We start from the raw sequence: 13897 nt of genomic DNA, 5'->3' as shown, positions 1-13897 counted from the left end.
GAGATTTCTATTTCATTTGCACCAGAACTCCAGGAGATTTTTTCAAAATTCTCTTGAATTTCAAAACCCGTAAAAAATTCGTGAAAAAATTATTTCTTTTGACAAGAAGTAACTTCCTCGGGGCTTTTCTTCTAAAAGCAGCAATGAAAGCAGTAAATTCATTATACAAATAATCTTTCACCAATGTGTCGACGATAATTATTGAGAGAGAATTGCTGTTCATGATTTGTACAATTTTTATTACTTCAAAGATAATTGCAATCAATTTGTCATCATGTACAGTGCAGCAACATGACAATCGTATATTTATTACAGTGAAAAAATGGAGTTGTGTATATCCAATGGAAAAAAAATTAATGAAGTTTAAAGTGTGAGAATTTCAGAGGCCCGAGACTCCAGGAGGTGCTCCATGGTGTTGACATCCTTGCACCATCTCTCGAGCTGTTGCACCATTCCAGCAATTTGTGTGCGATCGAGAACTCGGGGCTGTACCCAAGTCATGTTAACAATCCCAGCTACTTGATCAATGGCCCCACGAACAAGACCTTGGGCCAAGGCCTTCATTACTAGGAGCTCTACTTCGTTGACTGGGAGACGAGTCTCTTGGGAGATTTCGGAGAATGAGAGTTGCCTGAGTAATTACAAATAACGATATTAATATACATTTTTTATGAGGAATATACCAAGGAATCGATTTTATAATTATGTATAAATGAAAAATACATTACCGATTATTCGATTGCCGCTTGAACGTCATCTCCATGAGACAGAGGAGTGAAATTTTCTGTCTGAGTTTTAATTCCTGGGCGGCTAGATCAGCAACTTTAGACCACTGGGGTTTGAGTCTCTCGAGTGCTGCTATATCTCCAGCATTGAAAGCCTGGAGGAGATCCACCAGCCAGGCATTGGGGGTCCCTCTGAGGGACTGAAGCACCGGGTGTGCCAACAATTCTCCGATATTGTAGACACCCTCACCCAGAAGAGCGGCGAGACCCAAAAAGAATGCGTGCTGTTCCTTCTCTTGTTTTGTGAGGGTCTTTAAGTCGATGCAACCCAAATACCTAGAGATAATTATCATAAATATTGATTAAAATAATATATAAATGTACTTTTGCGTTTGTATGATAAGAAAATTCCAGTGACATCAACTCTCTGTTTAATTGAAAACTTTTGAACGATTAAAATGCTTCAAGCAGATACGCAAGACATCACAGAATAATTAATGATTTCTAATTAAATATTCGAGAAAGAAAAGCTCCTATGTGACAATATTCCCCATCGGAAAGTTAAATTGAAAAACAAACGACCGGGGTTTTGACGACTTTTTAACAATATTGTAACTATCAGAAACCTCTTATGCCTTCCTTGGAATACGAAACGTCAATTTCATAGCAAAAAAAAATTCATTACTCCACTTAATTGATTGAACAAAAATAACATCGATAAATTAGATCATAAATTATGTAAAGAGAATAATTCGTCTTGGAATGCAAAAATGGTAAAACCATCACGCAAAAAAATGAATTACTTTAAGGCTGTTTAATATTAATAGACTGTCTTTGTCAATTCATTCGATTAAAAAAAATTAGTAGCGGAAAATGAAGTCATAAATTATACTGTGAAGATCATTCGTCTTGAGATGAAAAATGGAAAAAAATGAATTACCTCAAAGCCGTACGATAATACTCAGCATGTTTTCCCTGAAGCCTGTATAATCGACTTGCCAGCAAGTAGAATCTCCCATGAACAGTGGTCACTCCATCAGCATTATCGAGCATAGCCTCGACATCCTCAATGACTTTTTTCGTCTTCTCCTGGTCATTGAGTTTGTCGAGGAGTATCTGGCCCTCGAGCACTTTGCACAGTGAAACTGCTTCATTATTCTTCTCAACTTTGGGCTCTGTTGCCTCCAAGAACTTGATGGCCTCCCTCTTGTCCGGATACTGCTCAATCACATGAGCCAGTATTTCAACTAAGGACAGTGGATTTATCCTGAAAGCATTTCCAGGATCAATGTCAAGCAATCGAGATAATGAAGTAAATTGTTAAAGAGGTTATGTAAACTCACTTGTTTTCGAACGTCGAGAGAAAGTTTTTGTAGAGCTGAATGAGATTGTCCCCTTTCTGCAGAGATGGATGCTTGACGAATGTTTCCAACTTCAAGGTAAGTTGATGCCAGAGCCTGAAAAATTCCGTGAATGACAATGGGATGGCAGATATGACAAGAGGAATGAAAATGAGATGACTAATGGAAAAAACTCACTTTTTGTTGTACAACTCCTCCAGCTCGCCCCATTCTGCGGCTAATTCCTTGTCAGGAGTGTTCTGTTTCTGACTCAAAAACGAATTAACATCCTTGGGTCCTGCTACGCCTGCCATGTTTATCAATGTTTATTAACAAATCTCAGAATGACCCGGCAAATTATTACAGACGCGAAGACTGAATTCTGAAGATTGAAGACTTTGATTCGAGGAGTTTTCGAGGTTATGTTGGTGGAAACAAGAGGTCGCTCGGCTGTTTACAGAGGGCAGCACACGACTCTTCTTGTTTTCTGTGAGAATTACATGCAATCATGCAAATCACTCAGTTCAAAATATTTCCTTTGTCTTCTATTTATTTTCAAATAACTAATTAAAAATTCAGAATGAATTTGGCCAACAGATTAGTTAAATAGGATATTTCGATACCAACATGATGGGGTGGTAACGAGTGTGAAGTTGATGGCAAAAGGCCGAGGGCATTGTGTTTTATTCTAAATTTCTCATTCTCCCAGCGAATAATTTCGATTAATTTTTCAATGTTCATAATTACAGGAGGGCTTCATTCATGGTTAGGGGCTACATGATTATATTCTAGAAACGTGTAATTAACATAATTAAAATATAATAAGAGTTGACCAGTAATTACTGAACTGGCCGTACAATAATGAAAAAAATACTGCTCTCGAATCAATTCATATTTCAATTGACATAAATATATTTTTATTTTTTTCCAATTGCTGTTACAGTTGTCTCTCTAACCGACCAGAGAGTTTACCCCCAGCTTGAGAATTAGTAGCCTCTAAGGCCACTGGCACTGACTCTCAAAAAGCTAATCTCCACTCATTTTTTCACTATCTAGATCTGCAAAGTAAGTAAATAAAAATTCCGATGAATCCACCAATCTATCGATATTCTATCGATCCCTTGTCTCGACTGATAGGATCTACATGATCTTGGAAACGTCCAGGTGCAGAAATAAAAATTCATTTTTATCAGCTTATCATAGAAACGAAGATATCTCTGCAACTGTATATTGAAACGTTTATGATAAGATTTGCCATCGAAGAGGGCGAATACATCAGTACACCGGGATGTATCGAGTGTAAAGGTAAATCGATGTTCCAGGAGAACATCGAAAAATTTTAAAACAACAAAGAATTTCGGATTCGTGATTTGCTCATTTGAGATGTAAACCATCGGTTGCAGGAAAATTATGGTCTAGTGAAGAACCTCCAGAAATTTTCAAGAGAATTTCGAAAGATCTTCAGAAGATCCCTCGGTGATTCTCCAGATTTCTGGACAACTCTGGACTGAAAAATTTTTTTTTAAGTGAAATTCCCTGGAAGAACTATTCGAAATCATCATTGCAGATTTAATTGTTCAAATAATAATTTATTGAATTGTTATTTAGTTGTTCGACCATGAGATGTCTCCGAAGTGTAATATCTTTCGCGAAAATCTTCGCATTGCGAAGGTGATTTTAATTATCCTGTGCACTTCGTTCAGTCACTGCCATCGAGAAAAGGATTCACTGCAGGCGCCTCGTGATCTAACGGTCTTTGTTTTTGAGGAATCATCAGAGGACATTTTTACCAAGGAAAAATATACTGTTCTGAAGTTCAATATTTCTTGGCTGCAACCGGAAATATCTCTTCGACTGAAATATTACAGGTGACCAGCTAAATTTCAATCCTTCCAAATCTACCCAATTTTACCTCCAGAATACACGCATCATCTCGAGTGCACGTACCAGATATTTCAGAGTAGAATTATATGGATTACAATTGAAAATTTAAAAACATATGCTAACTTAGAAGAAGAAATAGTGCATCGCTCAAGGGGTAAAATTTCTGCATTTCACCTATAAAAATCACGATGTGAATATCTATCGTATCACTAAAATTGATAAAGCTATTTGTTGTACAATTCTAGACTAGGTCCATCCACTCGTTCTATTCGCAAGACCTGGTGCCCAAAAAATATCAACACAGTCGACAGAGCACTCGGAGAGAAAATGCCCGGCTAAGACACCCAAACAACCCGCTCTACAACCCCTCAAACCTAATAAAATGAAACCAATCGCGGACAGGCTTAAGGCACTAAACACAAAAATTCCCCGTAAACAAATTAAATCATATTCTCGACCAATGTCATTCTTGCGTGTCAAACGCGCGAAATATCTAAATTTTTAATTTTTATTTCGAGCAAATTCCCCAATAAATTCATAAAAAAGTTGAAAATTTCCAGCGTATCCTTTAGAGTATAAGAAACCTATAAAATTCTTTTGAATATTTGCGGAATATTGCTCATTTTATCTTTCAGCACATTTTCTCTTTAAGAATTTACATCGTTTTATTAAAATCATTCTAAATTCCTTGCACCTATAAGGAACCGTTCTAATTCCTTTATTGACGATAAACTCTGCGCGTGGAATTACTTTATAGATTCTTCTCCCCAATTGTTATATTGTCGACTGCAATAATCATTTTTTGGCTTAGTAAAAATTCTTTATTAGTAGGATTTTTGCTTTTCTCGACGCTGAGACGTTCAAAATTCATTTTCCACTTCCATAATTTTTCATCCCACCAGTATTATCGCGACCATCATAACAGAAACATTTCAACAGAGATCTTTCCCTCCGTTACGATATCCGTCCATTGTAGTTCACCTTTTGTTTATAAAATATATTTGAAATTTTTATTAAAATTGTTGTGTATAATTTAAGTGAATTCCCATTCTCCTGAAAAGAACATTCAACCAACTAGACAAGGAAAACCTTGGCGTGTGGTGCATATTCGCAATGTCATTCTGCGGAGGACAGATTCTTGGAACTTACAACTCTAGGAAATTCAAAATTGAATGTGCTATTCCCACGAATATAAAACAGTTATATATGGGATTCTAACATCAAAACGTAGTATAAATATCTCCAACCTACTCTCTTAGAAGAGCTGAAACAAATCAAACAAAACTGAGAAAATTTAAACTCCTGGATAATTAGCACATAGTCGAGGGTAACCAAATCCTCTCTGCACCTTTGTACTTCTAATCCAACAAATCACCATTACTCATGTCTCATTTTCATTACACCAAGTAATATGTAAAATCTCAGTGATAAAAACTGAGGTAAAGAAACCCTATCCTATGTATACATGTATACATAACACAAACATACACATGTACATATGTACATATGCATGCACACATGTACACATGTACATACACACGTACACATGTACACATGTATAGCAAGCACAAAATGTATATTGTTAACAATCGCATGTAACTCACCGGATGAAGGGCTTCGGGTAATGACTATTGTAACGAATGACGTTAAAAATAAATACAATATATTACAGCTGACACGAGATATTAACTGAATCGACTTCACGGAGCGAATTTTGAATAAAAATTACTGCGCAATTAATTTCGCAGTTTCTTAAAAAAATTGTATTAAAAATTAAAAAGAAATACATCTATATAATTATCTGTGACAATTAATCTGTTGAGATAATTTATTGCCATCAAATTATTCCGTTGAAGGTTTTCGATTGCAATTTTTTAAATTCAGAAACACTTTTTCAATTTTTTTTATCGCAGAATCCTTCAGATACTAATTGAAATATATTTTTTGTTTTTAGTATTTTAATTAGTCCGGTGGAAAATGATCCGAATAATCATGAAGATTCATTGGACGGACTCAGCGATTGTCCACTTGAGGAAAGCATTTTTCACACGACGGGAAGTGCACAGGAGACGAACATTGTGTTGCCGGAGAATAATGTTTTCTCCGACATTCCGGAATTGACAATCAGGCCCACATGCACGTATGAAATACAAGTCATCGCCCAGCCTCGCACTGCCGGGGAAGCCAATACTGCCAAGGTTCTCAAAAATCTGTGACGCCCGTTGGAAATAATTTATTAAATAATCCACTGATTTCTCCATCTTAATTTACATATACTAAAGAGTATAGTAGTAACAACAAAAAGATTATAGAACTGATTCAATTGTTTTTCAATCTCAAACATGGAGATTAAATCGATATTTCGGTCTCAATAGCATTTCCTTCTGCGACTGGTCAATCGATGAACGATTTGAATCAATGATAGAATTTCTATTTTTTTTAATTATTAAAACTGTTAAAATCTGTACATAATATTTATTTGCACTGTCGATATAATTCTAAATTTAATAATTTACATTCTTCTACATATTGACAAATTATTTCTATGTGTTTATAGTCTGTAAATATCTGAAAATATTCAAATTACATATTTAAAATGTTAATGTACAAGCAAACAAAATTTTGACAGTCTAAATTACCCAAAAACATGGGTTACACCTCTTCAAAACAAAAAAAATCAGCGATAGAATTTCTATTATTCATTTTTTATTTAACTGCATAATATATCTCCGGGCAGAAGAAAAATTGTGAAAACCACTGGATTTTCCAAATGAATAATTTCCCACGTGTGATGTCACAGTATTTTCAATAATAATATTGATAATTAAAAATAAAAATCTGTGCACTTCCAGCGCATGCCTGAAAATCATGAATATGTGTTCGTAGATTAACGTTACAATACCAAAGTGTGTTGGTAATTCATGCGATTGTCGAGATGCTTATGAACACCTTCCCGTTCCTCAAGTTTACGGTGAAGTTCTGGAGTCTGGGGAGATCGAAATCAGATGGGAAATAGCCGAGAATCATTCCCTCGTGAGTTCGTATGTATTGAGGTGAGTTTTATACACGAAGAAACAAATCTATAGAATTCTATTAAAATTTTATTCAAAACTAGAAACGTACGTCTATTTTTAATGACAATAAATTGAGACTTTTATGAATTAAAAAAGGAAAATTATCTGTCCATCAGCTACGCCATTCCTCTGCTGATTTCAAAAAACGATCTACCTGTCTACAACATATCTAAACTAGTTCAACTGCCTTGTAATACATCAAACTACGTTATGAATATTGATTTGAGCACTTCAATTTCATCACCAATGGGGCATGCAATATTTTTAGCAACTGAGGATAGAAATGGATGTCTCGGCAAACCTTTCGCCTTTTCCATGACTAACACACCTAAATTGCAGATGTCAACTGAGAGAATACGTAATGTAAGGGTGAAGTTGAACACGAATATCAAGTGATAATGTTAAAGAGGCATTGTTTTCTCTAACAATAATACATCCGAGGGAAAGTAACGTCAATCAATAAAAAAATTCATTTAAAAAAACCTTAAAAAACTCATGTTTGGGAATTTTTATGAAGTGATCACCATTTATTATTTCTTCTTTTAAATATTTCTTTTAAAAAAAGTCATAAATTGTTTTCATATGTCATCTCTGGTTGAAATTGTTTTTTTAAAGGCTCACAATTTATTTAGAAACTGGCGGATGTAAAACTGTAATGTACCCGGAATTTAACAGCAATTCAATCAATTTTACTCTATTTATTGAAATTAATGACAGGGGACTGTCTACATCTTAATCGGAGTCGTCTGTATCGTGATCTTAGGAGGTGTGAGCGTAGTTTGCACTCGGAGATGTGACAAGTATAATATGATATTGCCGAGTTCACCAGCCGGGTAAGTTTGTAGTCCATATCTCGGGAATTATAGGCTTATCCACGTAGAAAATTATCTGTCTTGGAAATATTTGACAGAAATCCTGGAACAAGCTTCCAAACTATTTGATGACCCAAGAAAAATTTCAGAAGAAAAATTGTTCCAGATATTTTATTTTGCAAGTCTTCAAAAGATCTTTTTGTGAATGACCGAAAAGCGTCCTCAGCAGAGGAAAAAGACTGATAATTAATAATAATGTAGCCTGATAGTGAACACAGTCAATAATCAATGTTCACACCAAGAAAAAAATAGTTTTTGCCAAATATTCGTTTACGTCAGAGAAGTACTTATTTTCTCAATAATATAATTCTCCAGTAAAATAATTACAATAGCAATATTCATAAGGTTTGAATTATGTTGATTAAATTGCTCTAGAACATAATCATCTTAGCAATAACCTTGAGTGAACTACTTCGATAATTATGAATATCAAAAAAATTCTCGAAATTATGCCCTTCAGAAAATCAGAAAACTAGATAAATGAAAAATTATTAACGGATTTTATTTAAATTTCTGCGCAACATAGAGAAATATAATTTTCGAAAAGTAAATACTTCCTTCAAGTGAATGAACAGTCCACAAAAATAATTCTTTTTCTCAGTTTTTTTTTTATTTAATGCATTCAAACCGTACGGTTTATTCTGCTACAGAAAACAATTTTTTCATTTACAAACTCGGTAATTATCAACTAGGATATTAGTACAACATTAAATAGGTTTTATAGTCTTTTAAATAGCCATTTTAGATGAGATGAAAAAGGAATCAATTAGTAGTATCATTTTTTGATCTAAGGTCTTCAAAAATTTCCGAATTTCATAAGGGGGGGAGAGTCCCTTTTTTTGTAATCCACTAATTAGTTTTAGACGGGACTGCTACTCTTCTTTTTCTCAGTGTAACCAATGATAAAGTTAATAAAAATTAAATTAGCTCTCAAATCACTAATATAGCATTAAAAAATTCTTTTACCGAAGGCATTTCAATTGTCAAATCGTTGTTACTGACTACTGAGCTAATTTTACGTAAATTACTCAATGAAAATTACCATAAGATAAATTTACTACGTTTACAGAATTCCCGCGCTGACAGGAATTTCCCACCGAGTCCAATGGGTCAATTCAATTCTGAAAAAGCACAATAGTCTGTACATCTACCATGATAACGAGGTAATCAACGTCTCCGGCGACTGTAGTGTAATAAAACTAACGAATGTCCATTAGTAAAATTAATTGAATAATCAATATTGATTTATTCTGGGAAGACTGGAAGTCCAGAATTCAAAGAGGATTCATTCGAAATATCGTACGAGAGGCTAAAATTATCGAAGGAGCTGGGGAAAGGACAGTTTGGCAGAGTTTACCTGGGGTATCTCGATAATGATTTTCCAGTTGCTGTTAAACTATCGAATCCATCAACAAAATTCGATGAGTTGGAGGCACGTCGACAGCTACTCGATGAAATTCAAACGATGAAACGAGTTGGATCGCATTCACATCTTGTTAAATTGATCGGATGTTGCACACTACCTGATAATCCAATTTGCGTCGTTCTGGAGTACGTGGAGGGAGGCGATTTACTCTGCTATCTGCATCAATTGAGGGACACGCTTATCACAGAATGCGGGGATTCCCGTCAGTGCGGACAGCATGTGTCAGACAGTAAGAATCAATTTTTTCGTCCGTCAATCGGTGAGACTGCTCGTCAGTGGATTTTATATGTTTGAAATTTTTCTTTTGTTATTCATAACATAGAGTTCGACTAAAATTATCAAAAAAGGAAAAAACTAGTTTTTGAAGATAGAAATCTAATTTTTAAAATGTAGAGTGGGATTGCAGCTAGGAAATTATATTTTATTATTATTAACGGAATTCATTGCAAGTTCTTGCAAGAACTTGCAGCTGGCCATTGCCCGAGGGCCTTCAGCCAAGTATTTACAAATATTTACATTTTATTGTATAGCAGGAAATTATATTTAGTCCGAAATGCGAATGTACATGACAAGAAATATTTCGTAAAAATTACGGAACTCGCAGTTCGCTCACCAATTACGGAATCCAGTGGGAAATTTTGCGCGACAGTATCGTAATTTTTCAGTCGATTGAGAAAAAAATTACGGAAATTTCCGAATAAACTTCGTGGCAATTTCATAAAATTTCTGATAATCGCATTTTGATCCAGAATTACGGAAAAGGTACATAATTTTTCTTGAACATTTCTCTCTGTGTACGATTCATTTTTAAATATGAGAATCCGGTGGAGATGTCAGGATTTTTTTTGATCCTAATGAATTATGAATAACTGATTCTGTACATTTGAAATTAGATTAGATTTGATAATTCAGACAGAGAACAGTTCCGCTATTTTAGAATATGAAAATTGAGTAGCAATCACAGAGATATTTTTATGCTAATAAAAAGTGGATACTTCATGGGTTCTACCGAATGGCGGGAATTAAATGTACTTCAAAATACTTTCCTGACATTTATTTCATTATTTTACCATTTCCTCATTTTAGTACACGAGGAAAAAGAAGACATGTCCGTTAAATGTATTTTATTCTGCTGAGTGGTTGATAGCTAAAAAAGGACAGAATTAATAAATTACTTTATCCGGAAAAATGGAGATATTTCGATCGACATAGATAGGACCCACTGAGAGAAATATTGTGGAAAAAAACTTGAAATCCTTGCAGGAGTTCTTGAGATATTATGAGGAATAATTAGACATTTCTTTGGCATTTCCGTTATCAGTTGGCGCGTGTACCGATTCATTCAATAATATTGAAAGTCAGACAAATTGAGGTATTGCAGTGAAGAATCACAAAAAGATAATTGACCTTATGATTTCACTCGTGACGGTTGAACACTTCAGTTAATTTTGTTTCAAATAAATCGATTTCCACTCCTACTAAACTATCGGTGAATCACTCACTTATGCCAGACATTCAGAACGATAGAGTTCTTTTCATTCAAACCTGAGAGTATTGGGAAAATTTTTTGACAAAACGTTGGATTTCTGTATGAAGGCGTGGAGATGAGCAAAGTTTCAAAAACCTGCGCTGGAAATTAAACGTGAAATTTTCCATCAACGGACTTTACGTCCGATCAACTTCACTTTTCCTCCATCGCCAATAACCACATGTAACGCTCAATGCTAGACTATCGACATACAGTGATGCTCCCATGAATATTTTCAGTGAATGCGATGGAGCTGGATGGCCGGATTTATGTAAATATCAAGAACAATGAGTTGCTCTCAATGGCTGGTGGAATTGACAATAAACGATTCACCTCGTTCGCATTGGATATTGCCAGGGGGATGGAGCACCTTGAGAAAAATGGTATTGTGCATCGGGATCTAGCTGCCAGGAATATTCTCCTGACGCCCAACAAATCTTTGAAGGTTCGTAAATCTCCAATTATTAATTAATTCAAAGCATAATTTATTGATCCTATTTTATGAACAAAATATATTATGAACATCGAGATTTGAAATATAATATGAATGTTGATATTTTATGAAAGGAGAAATTTTCAATTTCAGGGGAAGAACAATAACTTTCTATTGGAAAGTGAAAAACATTTATCGATCGATTTCCCTGAGATTGAACATTTTTTTACTGCAGTAATTTTGGAATTTATATTGTTTTGAATCCGTTAGGGGGTTTCTTGACACTTGAATTGGAAACAAATTTTTTCAAAATATTTCCGATCCATCAATTTATGGCAATTCATGGAAATCGTGTGTTTCTCTCATATAGGGTGACCAATTTAGGGTCAAACGTGAGGGCCATTTGTGCCGTAACTCTACTTTTTTTCATTGATATTCCCACAGCATAAACCAATGAATAAAACTTGTCATGAAAATCAATAAAATTTATTCGAAAAGTTTGGTATTTCTGGAGCAAAGTGTCATTCAGGGGAAAATCACTAGAGGAACTTGAAATTTTACATTTCCTAGATAAAAATTATTAGTATGTTACTGAATTTTTACAGAACAAGCAACGATTGTCAAAAACTTATAAAAATTACAAAAATTATTAATTTACCAAATTCATTCAATAATTTTGGTTTGATGATAATTTTTGTATCAAATGATTAAGCACTTTTACGTTCTTTTAACGTAAAAATTCAAGTTCATTTGGTAATTTTTTTTCTGAAAGATAAATTCCTCAAAAATGACGAAACTTTTCGGATAATTTTTATGCAATTTTTCTCGAGCTACAATTTAATCCCTGCAGATAGCGGACTTCGGCCTATCCCGCGAGGGTGTGTACATAATCCAGGAGAACGGAATCGGCGGCCGTCGTCTCCCCGCTCGTTGGATGGCCCCAGAGACCCTCAGCGATCGAGCTTTCTCGAACAAAAGTGACGTGTGGTCGTACGGTGTCGTATTATGGGAGATAGAGAGTCTCGGATCATTCCCATACGCCGAAATCCAGGACGACGAGATCCTGCACCACATCGTGAAAATTGGCAGTCGCTTGCCCCTCCCCGGGGGCATAAGCACAGTTCACCACGAGATAATGCGACGTTGCTGGGCCACACGACCGACGGATCGTCCGAATTTCTCCGATATTGTGGAGCGTCTTGCCACACCCAACCCACCCTCGCCCACCATCGCCAGCAGCAATCCATGCTACGCCCTGCAGCTCTCGGCCTACAGCTTCCTCTTGACTTATGAATAAACCACCGAGAGGAACAACTATTGCTGTCGATAAGACAATTGTCCAGATGTTCCCAGTTTTATTGGCTCAAATTATTGTTACGATTGAGTAATAATCCTCCTCTACCATTAATTTGTCGAAATTCCACTATTTTTCTGTTAACATTTGTGTTTACATTTCGATTTATTTGGTTGAATTTATTTAATCTTTTGTTAATCTTCATTAAGTGAGGTAAATTAACTAGTTATTCAGGAATTTTAACTTCTGAACTGAGTTTTACTTCTGTAATTTAAATTCTGTTTGTTTTATTGTCTAAAGTGTTGACATCTGTACGTAAGATTTATTTACCCTGTCAATATAATCCTCAACTCTTAAGTTACATTGTTGTAAATATTGACTAATTATTTTTAGATAATAAATAAACTGGACGCTGCGATATGGTATTACGTAACGACCTTTTAGGAACTAGTTCCAGTAACTCCGCTGTACCCCAGCCGAAAATTTCAAATGTTTTCTGTAATCCGTGAAGGAAATGGGGAATTTTATATGTTCTGATTACTGATTTGAAAACTTTTTCTTCTGTTACGCTTATCATTTAATGAGAATTTATTTATAGTTAATGTAATCTGATTTTTTCCATGCGATTGAGTTACATAAATCATCAACTTCCCCTTCCTTGGAAGGAGAACGAGTTGAGTCCAATTCGAATGGTTTGAGCGTTTTTGAAGATTCGTGTGTGTGATTTATCTTGAGTTTAGTTTAAAAGTGAGATTGTAAGAGAATAAATCATCCTGATTAGATTTTGAAAAATGACATTATGCATTTTTTGTTAGAAATAAAGGCCCAGAAGATTCCTGGGCGTCAAAAAATACATAAATGCCATGAAAAAGTGAAAGTCGAGTGTTTTGGTCAGACATTACCTATTACTCTAGTTTGACGCGCGAAAAGATCAAATCGAAAAATTTAGTGAATGCAAAAATTCGATAAAGTAACTCTTAAACTTTTTATCAGTTCTCCACTGATTGTGTTAATATATTCAACGAAAACTGTTCTATAGAAAGAGCTAATAAATCCGATTTTCCCATTAAACCCCTTCTCTTCAGAATTTATCCATAAAATTTCCTCGTCTCAAATTTTAGAAATTCGTTTCACTCCATTTTACCCCCATAAAAAATCGATTTAAGAAACCTGAAAAATTCAATCCACCTCCGCATTTTCTTATAAATAAAAGGCCCAAAGGGGTATTTATATCTCAAGATCCCCTAAAAAAACCGCCCCTCAGCCCTCCATAAATCCCAAAAAATCCTATCAATCACTTCCGCCTCCGCAGAACCTCCCC

At 35.0% G+C, this 13897-nt stretch overlaps 2 protein-coding genes across 2 annotated transcripts; one reads left to right on the top strand and one right to left on the bottom strand.

Moving 5' to 3' along the window:
* Window positions 1–218: 218 nt before the first annotated feature.
* Window positions 219–2494, bottom strand: LOC135163687 (26S proteasome non-ATPase regulatory subunit 13). The gene is made up of 5 exons (XM_064123357.1): window positions 2264–2494; window positions 2069–2182; window positions 1666–1992; window positions 729–1061; window positions 219–631 (listed from the first exon to the last, which is right to left on the bottom strand). Exons 1-5 carry the CDS (start codon window positions 2377–2379, stop codon window positions 364–366), a joined length of 1158 nt encoding a protein of 385 aa, XP_063979427.1. The 5' UTR covers window positions 2380–2494; the 3' UTR covers window positions 219–363.
* A 960-nt stretch (window positions 2495–3454) lies between these two features.
* LOC135163686 (insulin-like growth factor 1 receptor) lies at window positions 3455–13647 on the top strand. Its single transcript, XM_064123356.1, has 10 exons — window positions 3455–3478; window positions 3674–3933; window positions 5904–6147; window positions 6836–7002; window positions 7140–7386; window positions 7741–7856; window positions 8965–9058; window positions 9154–9550; window positions 11089–11294; window positions 12133–13647. Exons 1-10 carry the CDS (start codon window positions 3476–3478, stop codon window positions 12577–12579), a joined length of 2181 nt encoding a protein of 726 aa, XP_063979426.1. The 5' UTR covers window positions 3455–3475; the 3' UTR covers window positions 12580–13647.
* Window positions 13648–13897: the final 250 nt, after the last annotated feature.

Source organism: Diachasmimorpha longicaudata, chromosome 6 (assembly GCF_034640455.1).
Source record: "Diachasmimorpha longicaudata isolate KC_UGA_2023 chromosome 6, iyDiaLong2, whole genome shotgun sequence".
In the NCBI taxonomy this organism is placed as follows: Eukaryota; Metazoa; Arthropoda; class Insecta; order Hymenoptera; family Braconidae; genus Diachasmimorpha; species Diachasmimorpha longicaudata.
This window is presented reverse-complemented; position numbering and strand designations above follow the sequence as displayed.